Here is a 22,716-nt window from a genome sequence, read left to right on the forward strand (position 1 = left end):
CCCGCTGGAGTGCCCATAATAGCCACTAGAGGGCACTCCACCCCGGACTACTGCCTCACTATCACGGACTCCATTTCCCATAATCCACTGCCCGTACTTATTAGCCATGATTACATTCAGCTGTTGTTCATTACCTTGTTAGTTTCTTCCTATAGACCAATTTGGTGTTTGCAAACAGCGATGACGTTTTTTATGGGCGGAGCCTACCTGGTTGCAGAAAATGACAGTTGAGCAGTAGCAGTCTATGGAAGCCACGAAATAAAAGAATAAAAAAAAGTTAATTTCTCACAATTCTGACTTTTATTTCTCGCAAACCTGAGTTTATATCTCACATTTCTTACAAAGAAAAACAGAATTGTGAGATATGCTCGTTATCCTGTAACTCGTTATACTCGTTTTCTGAATTGCAATTCATCCCGCAATTCTGACTTTTTCCCCCTCAGAATTGTGAAATAAACTCACAATTGCGAGTTATAATGGCCGAACTGGGAGTCATAAACACGCAAATGCAAGAAAAAAAGTCAGAATTGTGAAATAAAAATTTTATAGACTATGTTTAAAAGTTATCTATGTAAAATGTTATAGGTTTAAATATTATTTCATGCTGTAACTGCTATGTATGTATGTCCTCTGAACTGCATATGTGAATATTGTAATAATATGTAGACTTACTGTTTACATCAAATTCCTGCTTTAATAGTAGACTAATCCTTGCAGGTGTCATCAGTGCAGTCTGTGAAACGTCTCCGTTTAGCTTCAAAGGACGTTTTCAACGATGGTTTTCTTTAAAAATGAAGACTATATTTTTTTGCATTCCGATTCCAACATCCAGAGGCACAACAAAACGTTTTTCTCTTATTCTGTGGATTTTGCACATTTTCCTCCAATTGCTACCGCTATTTTTCTGCAACCACTATGCGCGCGCAGCTGCAAGTGACGTAATTGTGACGTCTGCTCTAAAGAGGTCTATATTAACCTGGGGTGTGTCTCCCAAAAGCATCGTTAGCCAACAAACCATGCAAGTTCCGTCGTTACTTACATAGTTAAACGATTTGGTGTTTACCGAAACCATAGTTCAAACGAACATTCGCAAACTGCATCGCAAACTTGTGTGGCTGGAACGACAGCTCTCGAGCTGTAGTCAGAAGCATAGTTTCTTGTTTTTATGACATGTGGACTTAATAAATCGTTATCTTGAGCAAAATAAGCAAGCTGACATTAAGTACAATGTATATCTTTTATTTCGAATATATACAAATGTCATTTACATATTTTAGTTTGTCAAGAGATTTAAAGCACCGTTTTTGAAGAGTGCGCATGTGCATACATGCTCTAGTACGTAAGAAAAAGCATTTGATTTAATCTGGAAATAAAGCAAAATAACTGAGGAAAATGAGAATTAGTCCACTAATGCCTTGTCCATAATTTATATAAAAAAAATCTAGCATTAATTTGATCTCAAACGGATTAATTTAAAGAAGTTAATCACTCACCACCTGCGTGACGTCATTCACCAACATGGTTGAATGACAGGTTTGCGACAATACGGTTTCAGGAAACAATCGTGACTAGCTTGATTTGTTCAACGATGCATTGTACTAGTTCAGCAGCGAGTTACAACGTTGTTCGGGAAGCGCACCCCTGGTTTATTCAGTCACTCATCGCTAGGTCTTGCATGTCTGTAGTTACTGCATTTCTGAGCATTTGCATCTTGTTTCTCCCATGTCTTGGTTTTTTCAGTCTCAATGTATTACCTCTGGATTTCTCTGTTTTTGTCTGTGCCCTTGACTTTATCTTTGTTTGAATTGCTCACCTGTGTTTTGACCTTTGCCTGGCTTTTGGGTTACAATTGTGGACTACCCCTCTGATTAATAAAAACTGCATTTGGATCCTCAACCATTTTTGTCTCAGAGCAGTTCATAACAGAATTCTGATCATTATTATATGTAACTTTTTTAACTTTTGTAATTTTTAATTCATCAAATTCATATGTCTTTTGTATAAAAGCAATACACAACAAAAGGCAGTGTGCAACAGTAATTTTATCATGTTTATGAAACCTCTACACAGTAAAATCACTGTAATGCACAGCCTTATGTGGCTTATTGTTTTATTGAAGAATAATATCATATCAAAATCAGAAAGAGCTTTATTGCTAGGTATGTTTACACATATGAGGAATTTGTTTTGGTGACAAAAGCTTCAACAGCACAAACAGTGACAAGACAGAATGACAGTGACAAGACACAGATAATAAAAAGAATAAGTAAACAGGAAGTAAAAATATAAAAAAAATACATATATTTTAAAAAATACACAACATATAAAAACAGACGGTACAGGTATAGGTATGTTATGTACAAATGCAAGGAAATGTAAATAAGAAGTATGGTGTGTTAAATAAATGTATAAATAGTGTTGAGTTTCAACTTCTGAAAAGTGATGCAACCAGTAAAAATAGCTGAAGTTTTCTTCTGACATCACCTGATGCTAAATGAGATGGGAGGTTGTTTCATGGGGCAAAGAAAAATACAAAAGTAAAGCTTTTGGTTTGTGAATTGAACATTTAAATGCTAATGAAACTTAATCAGAGAACTCTACATTAAATAAACTACAAAATGTTTAATCAGGAACCAGTAAGCTTAAGTCATTCGAAATGGTTGCATTTAATTTCAAGCTTGATTTTCTATGTTTGAAATCAAATTTGTGGACCAAAAAAAAAAAAAAAAAGTATATCAAAACATGCATGACATGCATACAGATAAAGTAAATGAGTCCACATTTTTTAAGTTGGATATTTTAATAGAATTGAAATAAAGTAGGAACAAACCATGACAACATCCCCACACCTCGAGCAAATGTAGATTTCTGAAGGAAGTCAGGAAGAGGGAAGGTGCCAGGTGTCACACCAATTATTTTCTCATTAGCGAATTTGTGCCGGATATAATATGCCAAATTTAGCAGCAGTTCAGTTTGTTCCCCATTTACCATCTGATGATATCAGAGGTGTTTCAGAGGAATTTTTCTGCCCTCTATATATTCAGGGTGAAATAAGATGGGGTTTTCTGTAGGGATGAGATTCATAAAGAATTTAATGATTCTGATTTCACTTAACCATCCTTAATTCCAATAACAATAGTTCCAAATGAAAGAATATTTGGTAATAAAGAATATTTGACTTAAGTAAACCAAACAACAACAACACTTTTAGTTAAATGTTGTTTTATCCAAAGAATTAATTAGAAATTAAAGGCAGTTCATTGAATACACTAAAAAGCAAGCAAGTCTTTAAATTGATTCAATTTCAATTAAACAACTAATAAGGGTCATTTGTAACAAGTCAGACTACACGGTTTCCAAACCTAGTTTTCCTGCATTAATCAAACTGAAAGCGAAGTTATACGGCCATAAAAGTATGGTCCTTTCATTGCAATTCTTGCCAATCATAATGCAATATCTCTGAACATATGATATTTATTAACAAACTGGGTTATCGAGGCTTTCAAGTCAGAACAAACCATTAGCAATTCAAGAACATGAAAAATGAAAATGTACAGACATGCTGCACACTTCTAAACGCTCACAGAATAAGGTTGTTTTTTTCGCCATAGCTTTTACCTGAGGTGTTGCAGTTATATCAAATTTGGAAAGGTCATCTTCTCAAGACACAATCTTGCATGTTCACCTGTAAACACAAGTGACCTGACAAACTCAGGGTCTCTTTCCAGTATATGTACAGGGTTAGTTCGACCTTATAAAAAGACCTTATAAGACCTTCTGAAACAAGTAGAAGAAGACTGGTGACATTCAAAGAAAAAGGTCACGTCTTATCGGACCACGTGCAGAGAGAAGCTAGACCATCTTGAGAAGATAAGAGAACACCACAGCTCTGGGTAATTGGTATAGTTGCTGTGGGCAACAGTAGAAAAAATGTAAAGCAGCCCAGAAGGTCCTAAAGATCTGTTAAGATTTACACTACATAATTCATTCTCAGGAAAAATTAAGGAGGGATATATATATATATATATATATATATATATATATATATATATATATACACAGTGGCATGAAAAAGTATGTGAACCCCTTGCAGAATCTGTGAAAATGAAAATTATTTTAATAAAATAAGAGGGATAATAAAAAATGCATGTTATTTTTTGTTTAGTACTGTCCTGAGTAAGATATTTTATATAAAAGATGTTTGCATTTAGTTCACAAGACAAAACAAAAGCTGAATTTATTCAAATAACCCCATTCACAAGTATGTGAACCATTGATTCTCAATACTGTGTGTGGTTACCTGATGATCCACGACTGTTTTTTTTGTTTTGTGATGGTTGTTCATGAGTCTCTTGTTTGTCCTGAGCAGTTAAACTGAGCTCTGTTCTTCAGAGGACAATTGAGGGACTCAAACTCAACTATTAAAAAAGGTTCAAACATTCACTGATGCTCCAGAAGGAAACACGATGCATTAAGAGCCGAAGGGTGAAAACTTTTGAATTCAAATATCAAGGTAAATTGTACTTAATTTTTCTGCCGGGAAACATGCAAGTATCTTCTGTTGCTTCCGAAGGGCAGTACTAAATGAAAAACAATGATATTTAAACAAAATAAGAAAAATTGTGACATCTTCATCCTTCATTCAAAGGATGAACAACTTCATTCAAAGTTTTCACACCCCGACTCTTAATGCACCGTGTTTCCTTCTGGAGCATCAGTGAATGTTTGAACCTTTTTTAATAGTTGTGTTTTAGTCCCTCAGTTGTCCTCAGTATGAAAACACAGATCTCAAAATCCTAGAGTCACTGCTGGAAAGGGTTCAAATATGCAAAAATGCTTGAAAACTGACGAATCTGCAGGAGCTGGAGGATTTTTCTGAAGAACAGAGCGCAGTTTAACTGCTCAGGACAAACAAGAGACTCATGAACAACCATCACAAAACGTAAAAACAGTTGTGGGTCATCAGGTAACCACACACAGTATTGAGAATCAATGGTTCACATACTTATGAATGGGGTTATTTGAATAAATTCAGCTATTGTTTTGTCTTGTGAACTAAATGCAAACATCTTTCATGTAAAATATCTTACTCAGGACAGTACTAAACAAAAAATAACATGCATTTTTTATTATCCCTCTTATTTTATTAAAAGATTCTGCAAGGGGTTCACATACTTTTTCATGCCACTGTATATTTTATATATATATATATATATATATATATATATATATATATATATATATATATATATATATATATATATATATATATATATATATATAACATGCAATTTAATGTCCCTATAAGTATACAAAGGTAAGAAATGCATTTAAGTAAAAATAAAAAATGCATTAAGCACAAATGTAATGTTTCAAAAACTGAATTAAAAATATGAAGAGACAATTAAATATATCATGAAATACTAAGAAATTAGAAAAAGTGCAATATCCCAAATAATAAGAAGAAGGTGAGAACTGTATTTATGTATTATTGCTAGAAATTAGAACAAAAATAAATATTTATATATTTACTTTTGTCAGGTATTTCCCTCTATAGAAAATAGTAATGATAAATTAGACATACTATATTTCTGTACATGGTAATTCTATATCTTTTTCTACATGAAAATGTACATTTTATCATAATGTGTTATTTTATATACTATGCACTGTACTATATTCTATTGTGAGCAACATGACATCCTGTCTAAAACAATTTCAAATAAAATTGTATTCTTTAAAGTCCATGTAAAGTCATATCTGAGAATTGTTTCTAAACACATTATAAAGATTACAAATGTATTGCTGAAACACATTACAAAGACTGTGAACTATGTAGTACTGAATTGTGGAGTTACACCGTTAAACAGTTTTTCACCAATTCTGTGTTCAGGATTTTTTGGGTGGGGCTAAAACGCTGGCCCGATGACGCACTGGAGCCACAGAGCATGGCCCCGCCCCTAACACTATAATAACAACAGCGTATTAGCATCAGTGTCTTGCCCGCTCAATCGCGAGTCACTGTCATTACCATTAGTTACTACAGCCTACATTGTGCTAGCTAGCTAAGTCTTCGTCATGCAAATGCATATTACCTGGTTGCGATAATATACAAAACAGCTCAATCTTCTTATTTAAATTTCCTAAAAAATTATGATATGAAGAAGAGGTGGATTAATTTTGTGAAAAGCCATCTTGATGGAGAGCTCACAATCACCGGCAACAAGTTTTACAAACTTTCATCAGAGACACCTGGGATTCACTGATAATCAGCTGTTATTGGTGAATGGGGCTGAACCGACTATCTCCCGGCTCGGCCTTCATCCTCCCATCTCGTGGCGCCGACATCTGGTGTCAGTCGGCAGTACCTGCCCACTAATGAGTGTAAGTTGCCTTGTGTCCTTATGTTATAATTAGTAGGTAGTCCACAGTAACGCTACTAAATTTTGCAAACCTTTAATGTGATTCTTTTGTTTATATGCATCAGTATGTTTGACTCATTAGACAAGTAAGTTGATAGAGAAGCCATCTTACTCGCAAGTGGTTGTAGTTTCAGCACAGACAGCGGACATGCCAACAGTATTTGAGACCAGAAAATATTGCTTATTTTTAAGATTTTGATAACTTATTTAATTTACTTGGCTTTTTTTTTTTTTTTAATCATTCGAATTTGGCTGTGGTAAATAACACATTTTTCTATTGTGTGATAAACTCAAACCACATATTTTAATATTGCTTAACACGGACTTTAATAACTATTATACATGCAGTTTTTATGACCTCATATTTATTGAAAGACATGGATATTTATACTACACAAATAGACTTAAAATGATGTGTCACACAACACAACTATATGAAAAAAAATATTAAAATTTTGAAAAATTTTGAAAGATTTTGAAAAATGAGAATTGCAGTGACATCAACAAAAGTTTTTACTAAACAAAACCAAATAAAACACAAAAATAAAACAAAACACCAAAAAACTAAGCAAAGAAAAAAAAAAAAAAAAAAACACAAAATAAAATACCAAACAAAAACAAAAAAAGAAAAAAAACTAAAACAAAAACAAAACAAAACATTAAAAACAAAAAGCAAAGCAGAAAAAAAATGATTAATAGTAAAAAACAGAAACAGCAAATTTAAATTTATCACTGATTTTAACATTACATTTTGATGCTGAAAAAGGTTATTGCATTGTATATTGCATTGGGTTTAAATGTGAGCAATTCACAGCAATACAACAAATGCCTCAATTCAATACAACCAAATATGAGCAGTCTTACTTGACCAATAAACTATGACTTAATCATGAAATCTAATCTCATGAGACACTGCACTGCCAAATTAGCTATGCATAAATAATGAATAATGATCAAGAGTGAATCAAACCAGTGAGAATGCAATAGTGATATCAAAACAAGAAATCAGTGGCCTGATTATCTTTAATTTAAAATATGATAAACCTACAGTGAAGCTTTTAATAGATGCAGATCTTCTTTTATTGTCAGAAACCATTTAAAATTGCCTGCAATTTATCTGTCTACACTATATGTCTCTTGTTATCTCTAAAGCATCGATTCATTCTGGATTCATGCACATAAAATGAATGTTTCCACAGAACGCTTCCTTTTCAAGCTTGTGAAGTGTTAAACATCTGGTCTTCCATGATAGAGAGCCATCTATCAGGCTTTTCCGGAAATCAGATCTCAGAACGATTCATTATTCTTCCAGGGATCCATTTCCAAACTCATTTGTGTGTCTAGGAAGTTCAAAGCATCTGAGGAACATTACTGATGTGATACGTTTGGAAAGTTCAAGAGAGATGCCATAAAAAGCCTGTCCAGTGACCATATCTATAGACAGCTTAATCAGATTCTAGGAACATGCAGGAATATCCTTTTAATATCCTCAGAAGCATCCTTCAAATTCAGTCACGATCTTAGTTATCTCTGGTATAATTCATTTCATGACCAACACAAATATCAGAGCTGCATATCAAAAACACATTTCTGATAGACATGTATTTTGAAAGGATGTGCAATATTTTTTTTCTTGCTTTTAAAATACAGTAAACAAAATGCAGTCTGTCCTAATTTGCATAATTACACTATTCACTATGCTATTTGTGAGCAATGAGAAAGTATATTACTTATTCTCATAAATACTGCCATTAGCTAAGTTTTTATTTATAAATTATTTTAATAAATTGTATTTATTTTTTTATTTATTTTTGAAAAATGAAGAATTCCAATCACATTTTCCCATCTCAGGCCCAAAGTATGAGAGCTATAGACACTGGGGATCACAGTAAAGGCCCAGATAATTTTACAGCAAAGTTATTTTTCGTTCTTCATTTTCGGGTAAAAAGAAGTCTGAAATATGTGAGCAGCGATATACAGTTTGTGAACATCCCAACACTAAGCGACGTTTAGAAGAATATTTAAATATGTGCGAAAACAACAGTTAAGAAAGCATCCGATTATAGTGATGTGGATGTTTGCAAGTCATGTCATGTTTATGTATTTTATACAACAGATTGTTTAAAGGGGACATCGGACGCCCATTTTCCACAAGTTGGTATCATTCTTTAGGGTCTTCATGAAATGTCTGTAACATACTTCGGTTAAAATTCCTCAATGGTCATGTAAAACAACACCCTTTTTTCCTTTCAAAAACAGCTCTGTTCAGAGCGACCTGTTTCAGTGCATGTCTCTTTAAATGATAACAATCTACTGCGCACCCCACTCCTCTCTTCTGTGGGGAGTGCTAATGGCCTTGAATCACATGCAGTTGCGGGCTGTTAACACCCCTCGCCGTTACCAACACAAAGCCTTTTCTTAAAGTAATGACTTTTGGAAAAAAAAACTAGTGCATCCCATTTAAAAGCAGCAGCTTTACAGTATTAAACATGAAAAACTGTGTCAGTGTCTCTTTCAATGAGAATTACAATTTCAGTTTCTACTATAAAGTAGCTCTTCAGTGTGCTCATGTTTTTTTTTCCTCATGGACGTCTGACCTCGATGGACTGAACAGAAGAAATGAAGGCTGACCTCAAATTTTAACATTTTAAATGTAACAGGGTTGACAATATACCCGTTTAGAATGGTGAGGAGGGGGGAGACAAATTTTTAATTAAATTCTAAACTGTTTTAAATTCTAAACAGGTTTATTCTTAACTGGGGAACCGTCAGGGCCCTCTAGGCCTACAGAGAGGGCCTAAACTATTATAAAAATAATATTTCCAAACTTTTAAATAATAATTTAAAAAGTAAAAACTTTTTTCAAATGGAAAAAAAATTGACCAATCATATCGTTCCTCTAAATGGGTGGGCCTTGTTATCTTCAACGTTATGACGCGTTCCGCCCGCTGTAGGGAACATGATTGAAAAAATAAAACCGCTGATAAAACAGCTAGCGCTATTCACTACGGAAACTGCAAGCAACATTAATGAGGAGGACATCGCTGCTAATTTATCATCCACTTCGTTTTCAAGATTAACTTTTTTTTTTTTTTTTTTAAAAAGGAGTTCATTGAAAAAGGAAGGCCTACACCAGAGCTTAATTTTGTGCAGAAAGCCTTTTTTTTTTTTTTTTTTTTTTTTTAAAGCATTCCAACCCCAGCAATTAAGCACATGGCAGCATCAATCAAGAAGCTAAGCTTAACTGCTGGAATTGTTTGCTGTTTGGGAAAGTTATTTAAAATCGAATAGGCTAGGTTTACATGATTGATTTTATTCTGGCCACTGTTTTATATATGTTGAACTTTATTTGTGAAAACACTTATTTTGCAGAATTACTAGTCAGTCTGTAAATTTACTAACTTAGCAATCATGCACATTTGCTGTAATTATGCATAACAGTTACATTTTTCCCAAATCATAAGTGTCAGTCTAATGATATGATTTATTATCAGCATTGCTTCTTTGTGGTGGTGGATTCAAAAATGGCATGATCGCTGTTCATTGATGATGCTGAAGTGTCTATCGTTAACGTCCTTTGGTCTGAGTGCTGTCATGCATCAGCTTACATAACATTTTGTTGGTTTTGTGGCCAGTTGTCTCCATATTGCACCTAAATAAACACTAATTGTGTGATGAATGTTACAGGGTTGAAAACCAAATAAATGCCTTAGCTTGAAAATACTTTTGCAACAAACCACTTTTTAGAGTCCATATTCTTGTGCTTTTTGTGAAATTAATATTTTTGTCTGTTAAAAAAATATATATAGATATATTTTAACGTAACAGAGTTGAAATATTAAGTTTAATAAGGCCAATATAAGAGTGGCGACATTTTGGTCGGAAACTTTGTTTATTTTTTTTTTACTGTTTCTTGCTGGCCAGTTCCGTCCACAGTATCATCTCTATATACACTTCCTCTCAAAAGTTTGGAGTCAGTAGGATTTTTTTGTTGTTTTTGAAAGAAGTCTCTTATGTATGGAGTCTCTTATGTATGGAGCCCCTTAAAGGGACATGGTGAAGGAAAAAATATGAGAAGGGAGGAAAGAAACATATTTCAATGCTTCTTTGTGCGCTTGCAAAATGTTTTGTGTTCCCCCTGAGAAACTTTGTGTCCGCTCACAAAGAACACAAAAGTTGATAATTATAATATTATCATTATAATTATAATAATGATAATTATCAATGTTGAAATAAGTTGTGCTGCTTCATATTTTTGTGGAAACTGTGATCCTTTTTTCAGGATTCTTTTATGAATACAAGGTTTAAAAGAACAGCATTTATTTAAAACAGAAACTTTTTGTAACATTATAAATGTCTTTACTGTCACTTTTGATCAATTCAATGAATTTCCTGGTGCATAAATTATTAGGAAGTATGGTAGTGTGCATTCTGATAGAAAATATCTGTAAAAAATTACTTGTCATTAGTCGCAATGCTATTTAGTTAAAAAAAAAAAAAAAAAAAAAACAGAACAAAATTGCCATAAAGCTTCAGCCTATAGTGAAATCATTTCAAATGCCACAACTACAAAAAAAAATAAAAAATCATGAGAGCAACAGTAATGAATTGGAGACCCCGTCTGTCCTTTCTTTGTTCTCTCAGAAGTCTCATTTCTTTCAACAGGAGTTCATTATTAGATTTCACCTCCCCACAGGACAGGTTCTGTCCTGAATCCTGTTGCTCTGACCCACAGACACACTACAGGGACACGGGTGTCAGACTTCCCTCAGGCAGTAGAACATGCAATTAAATGTCGATTGCTTCTGGAACTCAGAGCAAAGGCACACAGACTCATGCCAAGACACACAAACCTCTGCCATGTGCCCATTTCCTCACAACAAATGTGCTCTTTGAAAAGGAAAAAGGCTCTTGAACCAGAAACACAAGGCATGGAGTCCCATAGACCAAATCCAGACAGAAACAATCAAAACAGACGCTTGGTTTGCGTAAAACTACAACGCAGGGCTGGACGGCATGACCATATATTACTTTAATGCATTTTTTCTTAGTCTACATCAGTAAGCGTGCCCATAAATATGGAAATCCCATAATACAGATGGAAAAATAAAGAAATACAAAGCCATAAACTCACCCTTGTTTATTGGAGTCGACCAGAATGCGCACTAATATCCCTGTAACAGCCACTAGGATGGGGTAGTGATCAACACTCTCCAGGCCTAAACAGAAAATAAAACATGGTTTTATTAGTGGTTCAGGTAATTACTTTTTGTTTTATATTTTATAACAAAAACTGATCTGATTCTGATTAAATACATAAAATATGTAATCAAAAATACTAATACTAATACTAAAACTAAAACTCTGTTCGTCTGACCAATGAAAGAAGGGGACAATGTTTAGGGAATTTTGTCTGAAAATGATCTTCTTTGCTATTCCCTTTGGTGCTAGAGGTGCAGATTACACTTCACTCAAATATTTATTTTTAATTGTTTTTATATACATAAAATGTAATACTGACTGTTTATCTTTCTGTACTGACTTCGGTACCTTTTCAGTACTGAAATTTAAAAAATGTGACGCTTTGAGCGCTGTTGAGCGGATTCGTAAACGCCTCTGATTGGCCATTGTGTTGACGCGCTCATCGGATATGTCTGTGATTGTCTACAATGTTCAACGCACGGCAGCGCTTGAAAGCACACGGAAGTGTTTGAACTAGGGTTGTTCAACGATAATCGTGATTATCGTGTACAAAATAAGAGTCTGTGTTTACGTAATATGTGTATTTGTTTTGTGTATAATTATTATATATATATATATATATATATATATATATATATATATATATATATATATATATATATAAATAAACATACATTCATGTATAAATTTAAGAAAAATATCTTATATTTCTATAAAAATATTTACATTTATATATTATATAAATATATAAAAATATAAATATATGCATATATTTATACATACATGCATGCATTTCTTAAATATATACATGTATGTGTGTGTACTTATATATACATAATACTTATACACAGAACAAACACACATATATTACGTAAACACAGACTCTTATTTTGTACATGATAATCACGATTATCGTTGAACAGCCCTAGTTGGAACACATTTTGAAAGCGGGAGCAGGAGCGTTTGAAAGCAGGCGTCTATCAGCGGACTGGTCCACGATAGACGCCTGCTTTCAAACGCTCCCATGCTGATCATGTGTTGCTGACACAGGAGCCGGTCAATAACGAGTCAGCATTCTGACGTAAAACACGGAAGCTCTGCACTGTGCTTACTGCGTAAGGAGTCTGACAGGGAAAAGAAGAGATTTTTTAATAAAATTTTTATTTTTGTTTTGTTTTTGCACACACAAAGTATGCTTGTCGCTTCATAAAATTAAGGTTGAACCACTGTAGTCACATTGACTAATTTTAACGATGTCTTTAGTACTTTTCTGGACCTTGACAGTAGGTAATTAAATTGCTGTCTAATGAGGAGTCAGAGAGCTCTCGGATTTCATCAAAATGTCTTAATTTGTGTTTTGAAGATGAACGAAGGTCTTATGGGTGTGGAACGACATGAGGGTGAGTACTTTATGGCAGAATTTTCATTTTTGGGTGAACTAACCCTTTAAATACACAATGTGGTGATTAACTAATCTAATTAATCGCATATTAAATTTGATTGAGAAATGACCCCCAAAAGATCATTTAAAGTCATTATTGTGTTAAATGACAAAAGCATCAAATGGACAAAAAGTAGCTTTAGAAAAAAATATTTTATTTGATTCAACATAGAATTTATTAAACAAACTTTTAGGCTTCAGCGGCCATGAGGGTGAGTAAATGATGACAGAATTTTCATTTTTGGGTGAACTCTACCTTTAATTTTTTTTTATTATTAATATGAAAATATGATTTTTTTTAATGAAATTATACTCTAAGGTGCCAGTAGGTGGCGGTAAATGTCTAAATGAGTAAGTCATTCAGTTCAATTCGTTCAAACAGCTTGATTCATTCAGAAATGAAGTAAATGGCTCTGGTTGGGTAAGTAAAAAAATGAGGTATGCATGATGTAACTTTCTTATTTAGTTAGGCAGAAAATGACTTTCCAAGAAAAAGCCCATTTCAAGTGATTTCAGTTTTAGATAATTTCCTTTCTGCAAAGCAATTTTCTTAAGCACTGCAAGGAGAAATCTTGCTATAAAGAAAAAAGTCCATTCCATTTGACTTTCCGAGGACAGCTTAATACTTTCATAGCAAATTTACTCTGAATTTCATTGATGGACTTACATAACCCCCTAAAAAGTGAAAATCATAAAATGTATAATGAATACGACTGAAGAACTCATAGAGTGATAAATAAACAAAATCTATTAAAGCCACTAAACAGCACTTTAGTAGGATAGTAGGTCACTGAATCCGAGACCACAGTGACATGCATCAAAATGTGCCATCTAATAACAACTTTAAAATGCACTGAAACCACGCGCTGCTCTGTTTGGCCATCTAGGGGTAAATTTCAGGTAACAACATGACCCAAACTCATTTACTATAAATGTAACGTTCTGCAGTGTCAAGGATGAAAAACTGGCCTGATGATGGTTTCAGTATGCTCCTTAATTGGATTATGTTTTCATACAAAATCGCCGTGAAATCTCTTGACCTATTCATCTAATATCATTCCCTGAACATGAAGGCTGACTTTCCAAACTTCTGAAAGGGTTTCAGAGGTGATGTCAAGAACGTCGCAAAATGCATATCAAATTACTTTTTATTTGTTCTGGGACTTGAAACAAGCTGCTATAAAAAGGAACAAGTGAAAAGTTGACTGTTGGGTTACATCAAACCATATTTCGGCTTACAGGGGACACGATCAAGGACGAACCAAAATACCTGAGAGGTTTAAATTCAGCACAGCACACTAAGCATTTCAGAAATATAATTGTATTCAAGTGCATCCTCAAGTGCGTACTAATGCATGCAGTTCAAGTTCAATGCTTCTATTTGCATTAATGTAGGTGCATTATTGTTTCTTACATAAGAAGGAAATTGGTTAAAATTACCTGGGAGGCGCAAGCTGACCACCCTGTCAAACAGGTTTCTTTCCGCTGTAACTCGATTTAACACCTGGTTCAGGAGCTGTAAGCAAAAAATAAAATAAAAATGTTTTCAAATGTTTTTCAAATGTTTTCAAAAAATAAAATAAAAATGTAAAAATATATATATATAAACAGAGATGAGACATTTCTCCTAAATAAAGATACAGTTCACCCAAAAAATAAAAACAAAAACACAAAACAAAACAAAATGAAACAACACAACACAAAGCAAAGCAAAACCAAAACCAAAACCAAACTGAAATATAAGACAAAACAAAAACGCAAAACAAAATAAAAACAGAAAACAAGATGAAACAACACAAAACAAAAAGTAAAGCAAAAACAAAACCAAGATGAAACAACAAGACAAAACAAAAACACAAAATGAAACAAAGAAAGCAAAGCAAAGCAAAACAAAGACAGAAGTGACGACATGACGTAACGTGAAGTACAAGTATGGTAACCCATACTCAGAATTTGTCATCTGCATTCAACAGATCCAAGTTAGTGCACACACATTAGGAATAATGAGCAGTGAACACACACACACTGCAAACTGTGGATACACACAACCGGAGCAGTAGGTAGCCTTTTTTTTTTTTTTTTTTTTTTTTGCTGTGGTGACCGGGGAGCGATTAGGGGTTAGGTGCCATACCGAAGGGCAACTCAGTCATTTCCTGCCGGGATATTGAGAACCAAACCTGCAACCTTCGGGTTACCAGTCTGACTATCTAACCATTTGGCCAAAACTGCCCCAAACAAGATTAAACAAAACAAAACAAAGCAAAACAAAAACACAAAATGATGAAACAACAACACAAAACAAAACGAAGGAAAGCAAAATTTAAAAAAAAAAAATTAAACAAAAGATGAAACAACACAACACAAAGCAAACAAACAAAAAATACAGAATGTCCATACAATGAAAATCAACAGGGTTCAACAAAACAAAACATTAGACCCTACTGATTTTCACTGTATGAACATTTTTCAGAATATCTTACTTTGTGTTCTGCAGAAGAAACCAAAGCCATATAGGTTTGTAACAACATGAGGGTGACTACATGACAAAATTCACATTTTTGGATGAACTGTTCCTTTAATATCAACAGATTTCACTTGATCCAGTTTCAAACACATCTGGTCATAAATCAAAGTGACCAGACTGCAATAATTATTCCTTTCGCTTCTTTAGCACACCTCTTGAGCTCAACATCCTGCGGCCAAGAATTTAATTACAGAGGTACCAAGCTGTCAGGTGCCAATTTGTTGACGTGTACTATAGCACAACGTATGTAATAGTACTCGAAGATAGGATAAATCCTTCAAGGACAGGAAAAAATCTAAATGGATGGGTTCTGCTCTTCAAGGACATGTGGAAGCCTGCTGTGCTCACAGGTGTGCTTCAGTTAAAGCCTGATTACAAGCCGCAGGTGAATGGACACTCTGCTGGGAATAGAGCCCACGTAAGCGTTCAGAGAAAAACCTAGCAGAAAATACACTTTCAAAGCTGCCTCCTCTGTAACTGAGGCCTTGAAAACATGCAGTGGCCCTGAGAACAATATACACTTGCTCCTCATTTGCATGCCACTTTCCATGAATAGAGTACAAAACAGCATCTGAAAATTAAAAAGGATGGATGTAACCTCCTGACAATATTAAATGTTAAATGATAATTAACCTCAAGATGTAATGATAATTAAGAAAAATTATTAAATATTACATAAGCTCTTTTTTACATGTATTTTAAATAACGTTTGATTTTTTTCAACCCTGTTACCAAACAGTTTTATGTGTAGATACAATTCAAAACCATGATTTTTACGATTCAAATCAAATATAGGAAGAAAAAAACTATGCCAGAATGGGTAGCAGGGTTGCAAAACTACAGATTTGGGTTAATTTGAACAGTCACTCAGCAGGGGCTAGACAATTTGGCACCAAACATTACTTTTTGTTACTGAAGAACTTATATTTCCTATAATTTAAGATATTTTTGTTCCAACAACTTGGGTAACAGGGTTGAATAACTGATATAGTGTACTTCAACACTAAAATGTGTAAAATTAAGAAAACAAAATTAGATTTTATTTCATCACTGTTTCTTCTCCATCACCCTTGTAAGAACTTTCACTGTTTAATAAAATGACAATTTATGGATCAATAAACACAGACCATTAGCTTTCATCCATTACAGATTCTTTGCGCTGCTGAGCTGTGACACTTTATGCTTTAAATTGCTTATACTCTATAATTTAATACAATTTTGGGTGAAATTCACAAAGAACGAATTGTGTCTATTGATAGTCTTGTTTTTCACATGATATCTCCACTGCTGAAACACCCAATTCACTAAAATAATATATGCAAATCAAGTACAATGATGGACAAAGACAAAAATTGGAAAACTCAATGCATCGCGATACCTTGCACAGAACTCACCAAAGAGTTTGTGATACTGTACCTCTAAATCTAAGACCTCTAAATCTAAATGATCTCTGATTGGCTAACCTTACATACTGGCCTTATGTTCATATGTTGCTATGCAAATAGGGGTGTGACGAGACGGGTAGCTCACAGGACGAGACGAGACTCGAGATTGAGTTCACGAGAACGAGACGAGACAAGATTTTTACACACTATTTTTAAGAAATCCTCAATGGCGAAATACATGACTAGAAAAAATATTCTGCAGGTGTATTTGAAATGTTTTAACTGATCATCTTGTAATGAATGTCATTTCAGTTCTACTTTGAGTATGAATTATCATATGCAGTAAAAGACAACAATACTCAAGTACTGTAAAAGGTTTTGCCACTAACTCAACTGACTGACTTCTCTTCTGTATGATTTCAGTCTCTTCAGACCTTACTGTACATGATTTATAAAAATCTTCTACAACTTTTGACCTCCTAACTGAACTCCTTTCCACAAACTGATCATAAACTGGGGTATATCACTGATGTATTTTGAGTTTGCAAGCTACACCTGTGGTGGGAGTGTAATTGTAAATGTATCAGAGTTTTGTTAGCATTCTGTGCCCATCATCCGTTATTTCCGCCACTTTTCATTAAAACATGGCGTTTTATTTCACATTTCTTTTCATTTCGCATTGCCTCTCGTGTTGAGGTATTTAGTCCGCAAACATTACAGTATTCTTACCGCGACTGATTTGGCTCAGGGCCAGCACACGCGCTCAATCGTTCTCTTTCTATGAAACCTTTAAACCGCATTTACCGGTTCCAAAAAATGTCGACGAAAATTATTCGTCAACAAAATTAACACTGCTACATAGTACACTGACCTCTTATTTCAAGATTAAAATAAAAAAGCTTTTATATGATATGACCCCTTTGAAGCAGAATGTTTGATTTAGGTTCATACATTTTCTCAGCATTGTTAATTTAGGTTTTGCTGTGCACTGCTTTAGTCTGAGAAAAAAAAAAAAATCTCATGTTTTATAGCAAGTGCAATTGCTTCAAACAGGATCATTAACTCAGAGTTCTACATGAAACTGCTTTAGAAAAATCTTAATGGTCAACATAAAATGAATTTCACTTCACTTTGCACTTTTGCAAGTTTTGAATGTTGCTTAATAATTTAGAACAGCATCTTCAGAACACATCTCAGCAGTCAATCACGCTCACCTGAGCCAATCGGCGTAGCAGCAGCTCAGCGGAGGGGCGGGTCCAGTCCAGGAATATTTCTGGTACTAGAGTGATGGTCATCTCCAGAACCCGTAACAGACTGACAGAGAGGTCAAAACAGGTCGCGCACACCTTTAACTGCCGTGTGTCCACGAAATTCCTCTCAGGTCGCTCGGCTGCCTGTTGGATCTGACAGGGAATAAACGAAGACATGAAGAGACAATAAAAAGATGCACCAAGTCAAAATAGACATTATGATACTGTTGCGATGGGACTGCATTATTGCATGGAAAGACCCATTGACAGTCAACTTACAATAACAGCAATACACTGAGGATAAGACTGTGGGATATTTTTACTACAGACCCGGAATACTCCTGCAACCACCCAGAAACCCCCAACTACCCCCTGCAACCACTCAGAACAACTGCATACAATGCTTTGTAAAACAATCTAGCATGTCGTCAGTGAGTTTTTCACAAGCACCTTACACATTTTACTCTTCATTTCTTTAGACATAAAACTTAAGTACTTAGTGCACAAAAAAATGCTTAGACATTCTCATCAGATTCTTTCCTGCATCTACCCTTCATTCCAATTTAGCGCTCACTGAAACTGAGGCAGTAAACACATCGCAAATTCCCCTGGAGACCGCTGCCTCTTAATTCCTGGATCATCGCAGATGAAAGGCACAGCTAAGAGCCAGTCAACCTCCAGGCAAAGTAGTATACGAATCACAATCCAATCTGCAATAAGCAGAGTTTCAACGTTTCAGCTCTCCTGAAAGACACTGATTTAAGAGTAGAGGAGAAAGCCTGGTGAGAAAGTGCTTTCACGTCTGAGGTTTAATTCACCGCAATTATAGATCAGGGAGGTTTTGCTTTCTTCTCTATCTCCCCCTGAGCCTGCGTTTAGTAATGACCCTACCACGGGAGGGGCTGGAGAGTTACTCTTCCCAAAAGGTTGTGTCCATGGTGTCCAAATTATCAAATTAGTGTATGTGTATTAGTGAATGGAGTGCAAGGTAAACTACATTTGAATTTACTGAAGGAAATACCAGTGCTTGCAAGGGAGCAAAAGAATAGCGTTTAATGTCATCTTAAGTTTTAAGCTTTGGTTATACATAAATTAAAATGTAGACTGTATCTGTGTTTGAGCAACAAACATGAATGACACCTCAAATCATGTGGCTTGTTAAAGAAAGGCATACTATCTTTTTAAGCATACAATTCTTACTTACTGAATAGCAACTGCCTAACAATGCCATAGAAACCATGAAGTAAATCATAGCAACCACCTAATAATACTCTACCAAGCACTCAATACATCTTAGCAACTGTACCTTAGCAACGCCCTGACAACCGGTAACAGCCAAGCAAATCATTGTGAATAGGGCTGGGCGATATATCGCATGCGATTGTCACGCGCATTTTGTCAGTAAAGCCGGTTCCCTGATTACCGCTAAATCGCCATCACCTGCTTTCAAATGGATCGGCATTTAATAGACAGAGCCGTAGTTTACTAAAAAGCCACGCAATATCGCGTTCATTATCGAAGGCGATTCATCTGCGATATGAACGCGATATTGCGTGGCTTTTCAGTGAACTACGGCTCTGTCTATTAAATGCCGCTCCATTTGAAAGCAGGTGATGGCGATTTAGCGGTAATCAGGGAACCGGCTTTACTGACGAAATGTGCGTGACAATCGCATGCGATATATCGCCCAGCCCTAATTGTGAACAACCCACAACATTATAGCAAAGGCCTACCAAGTGCTAGCGACCAAAACACCATATCAACTGCCAATGAACACACCACCAGCCAGTCAGAATACCTTAGCAATGCCCTGGCAACCACCCAGAACATTTTCACAAGTGCCTAGCAACACTCTTGCATTGTGGAGTTGATATTTTCATGTAAACACCACTCACATTTTCTTCAAAAGAGGTCTCGTTATTAGGCACATCTTATCGACACAATTAAAAGCTAATGAATATTTCAAAGACTAAGTAACTTGCACTATGCAAAGAATCATTTCACAATGAAAATGCAAGATGATGGTAATTCAGTTCAAATATCAAGTGGCAGTCATGATTACATTGTCATTATGAATAATTTACAGGCTTTGATTGAGTTATTGCAAAGTTATAGTATTACATGGCTAATCAGTGGGGCGGAGGAAACGATCCCTACAGTTTTAAACCAGTAGAGTTTGATTTAACTTTATCATTTAAAAAAGGATGTGTGAGTTTTGGTTAAAAAAAAAAAACATTTACTCTGGCTCTCTCAAAACGTTGTTGTTTTTTTCAGTGGGTCGACACTTCTGGCTTCTGGAGTTTGGGGTGGGATTTTCCGTTTGTCTTACACAAACATCACTTACTTAGATCAGTGATGAGACGACAAATGTTTCTTACCTCCTGTATCATGCCGATGAATTCGGAAAAGGCCCAGTTGAGCTGGTTTAAGACGCTATTGAGAAAACTGGCAGCCATGTCTTTGTCTTGACTAAGGAGTTCAGCCATGTGTCTCTGCAGCAGAAGTGATGGACAGGGCTCTGTATCCAATCAGAGAAAAACATGTTTATTCAATAGAGTGTGCCAATCTTATTTTGGTAAATTTTAAGTATCACAACAATAATACTAAAAAAATAATCTATGAATAGTCCATTTCAAAAATAATTTAGGCCATGCCCTTCTGTTTGTGTATAAGATAAAATGTGGACCAGTCAACGTACCCACAATGATCAAACCAGCATTTTTTTCCCTAAAGTTTAGGATATGCAGTGCTCTTAATGTAATCATAATACCGGAGATTCTTGCTAAGAAATAAAACCAGACATCACTTACATCATGTGGCAGGATGAGCAAAGACAGATACAGAGGCAAAGAGATGAATTTGTTTGAAATGATTTTAAAATATTAAAAAGGGGGAATCAAGAGTCTATGAGAGAATGAAGTTGAACTGAAAGAGGATGTAGTGTCATCACTGTAACTGGACAATGAGAGTCTAGAGGTGTTAATAAAGGTTCAGGCATGGGAAGGGTTCAGTGGCCTACAGACTCTTCTCTCCATGCCTGAAAAGTGAGAGTTGGCAGGTTTCGAACACCATCAAAAAAAAAGTCCTGGGGTAGTACCCTCTAAGGCAGTCCTTTGTATCTTACAATTGCACAAAAGTGTGCCTGGGATTCTACCCAAGTGGCAAGGTATTTTAACCCTAAAAGGTACAATTTATACGCATTTCTTCTGACAGTATGACAACTTGGCTTCAAGGAAAGTAAGCCAGTCGGTCGGAGACTTGGTGCGGCAACTCTACCTCTGGTAGTGTAGGATTCACTGCCATCTCCCTTCTTGAACCTACAGGGACACTGTTGAGCACCATTGAGACCAGTCTCTCAAGGAAAGACATGCTCTGTATTTAAAGGCAGTAGTGACAAGGCGATGTTAACTTCAACTGCACCTCATCACATGGCTGGCCTCTTGGTCAGTCAGATGCAAAGCGTAGGTCGTCTTGGAAAGCACATAAGCTGACTCTACTTCTGGTGTCAAGGGATTCTCTTGCACTGGGGAAAAGATTGGGCTCTCTAGGGCAGACATTCTCTGTATTTAAAGGCAGCAGTAATGAGGCATTAGTAACTTCAGCTACACCTCATCACACAACCGAGTCTTGGTCGGTCAACTGCAATGTGTACCTTGGTCTTGAAAAGCAGGTAAGGTGACTACTTCTGGCGCAATGTGATTCCCTTCCCGATCTTTTCCTGGACCTACAGGGAAACCATCATGCATGCACTGGGGAAAAGTTTGGTCTCTTGAGGAGAGCCATGCTCTGTATTTAAAAGGCAGTAGTGACGAGGCACCAGTCAGGTATGCCTCATCACTGCTGCCCAACAGGGATCGTGATTGTGCTTCTGTCCTAGGAGAGGCAATCAAAGGGTGCTGGTGTGGGGAGGGGGTGGTCGTTCCATCACAGTCAGTATTACAAAAGGCTGTCCATCTAGCCATAATACCCTCAGATCACATGAGAACACCTTGAAGCAAATGTTTCAAAAACTCCACCTTTTCATTCAGCCCACAACCGTTTACTCAATAACGAGACAACGGCAAATACCATTCCGGCATGTAATTCCGTATGGGAAGGGAAACAATCAGATCTGCACATTACATTAGAACAGAATGACGACACCAAATAACAAAGTAATGAAACAACAAAACAAAGGGGTGATGGGAAATCATCGCCCCAGCCCCTTTGCCATTCTATTACTACTATCTGACTGCATCTGGAGAACACTGAAAGGGCACTCTCTCTCGTTATATGCACACAAAGAGGACACTGGGTAATTTAATACCTTATCTGGAAAAGTACAGCGATCGCAAACACACTAAAAGCCTTTCAGCACAGTGTTAAAAGCAAGAGCAAGCAATGGCAATAAAGCTCTAAATAAAGCTAATCATTAGACGCTGAGGTGCAGGTCTCTGATAGAGATGCAACCTTTATGTTTAATTAGATGAAGTCCATGTAAGTGGCAGCTTGG

The 22,716-nt window shown here is 35.6% G+C and overlaps 1 protein-coding gene across 4 annotated transcripts in view; it reads right to left on the bottom strand.

The window, feature by feature from the left end:
* Positions 1 to 22,716, bottom strand: part of LOC125255036 (E3 ubiquitin-protein ligase RNF123) — a 193,753-nt gene that overhangs the window by 117,827 nt on the left and 53,210 nt on the right. For 2 of the 4 annotated variants that reach the window (XM_048169943.1, XM_048169953.1), the window contains exons 32-35: positions 20,603 to 20,742; positions 18,189 to 18,377; positions 14,506 to 14,581; positions 11,557 to 11,641 (exon numbers count right to left, since the gene is read on the bottom strand). In XM_048169943.1, coding sequence (XP_048025900.1) covers positions 11,557 to 11,641; positions 14,506 to 14,581; positions 18,189 to 18,377; positions 20,603 to 20,742 — 490 coding nt within the window. Of the gene's footprint in view, positions 1 to 7,113; positions 7,763 to 10,725; positions 11,163 to 11,556; positions 11,642 to 14,505; positions 14,582 to 18,188; positions 18,378 to 20,602; positions 20,743 to 22,716 lie in introns of those variants that run through there. The other 2 variants (XM_048169971.1, XM_048169963.1) reach the window with 2 other exon arrangements.

This window comes from Megalobrama amblycephala, linkage group LG2, assembly GCF_018812025.1.
Source record: "Megalobrama amblycephala isolate DHTTF-2021 linkage group LG2, ASM1881202v1, whole genome shotgun sequence".
Classification (NCBI taxonomy): Eukaryota; Metazoa; Chordata; class Actinopteri; order Cypriniformes; family Xenocyprididae; genus Megalobrama; species Megalobrama amblycephala.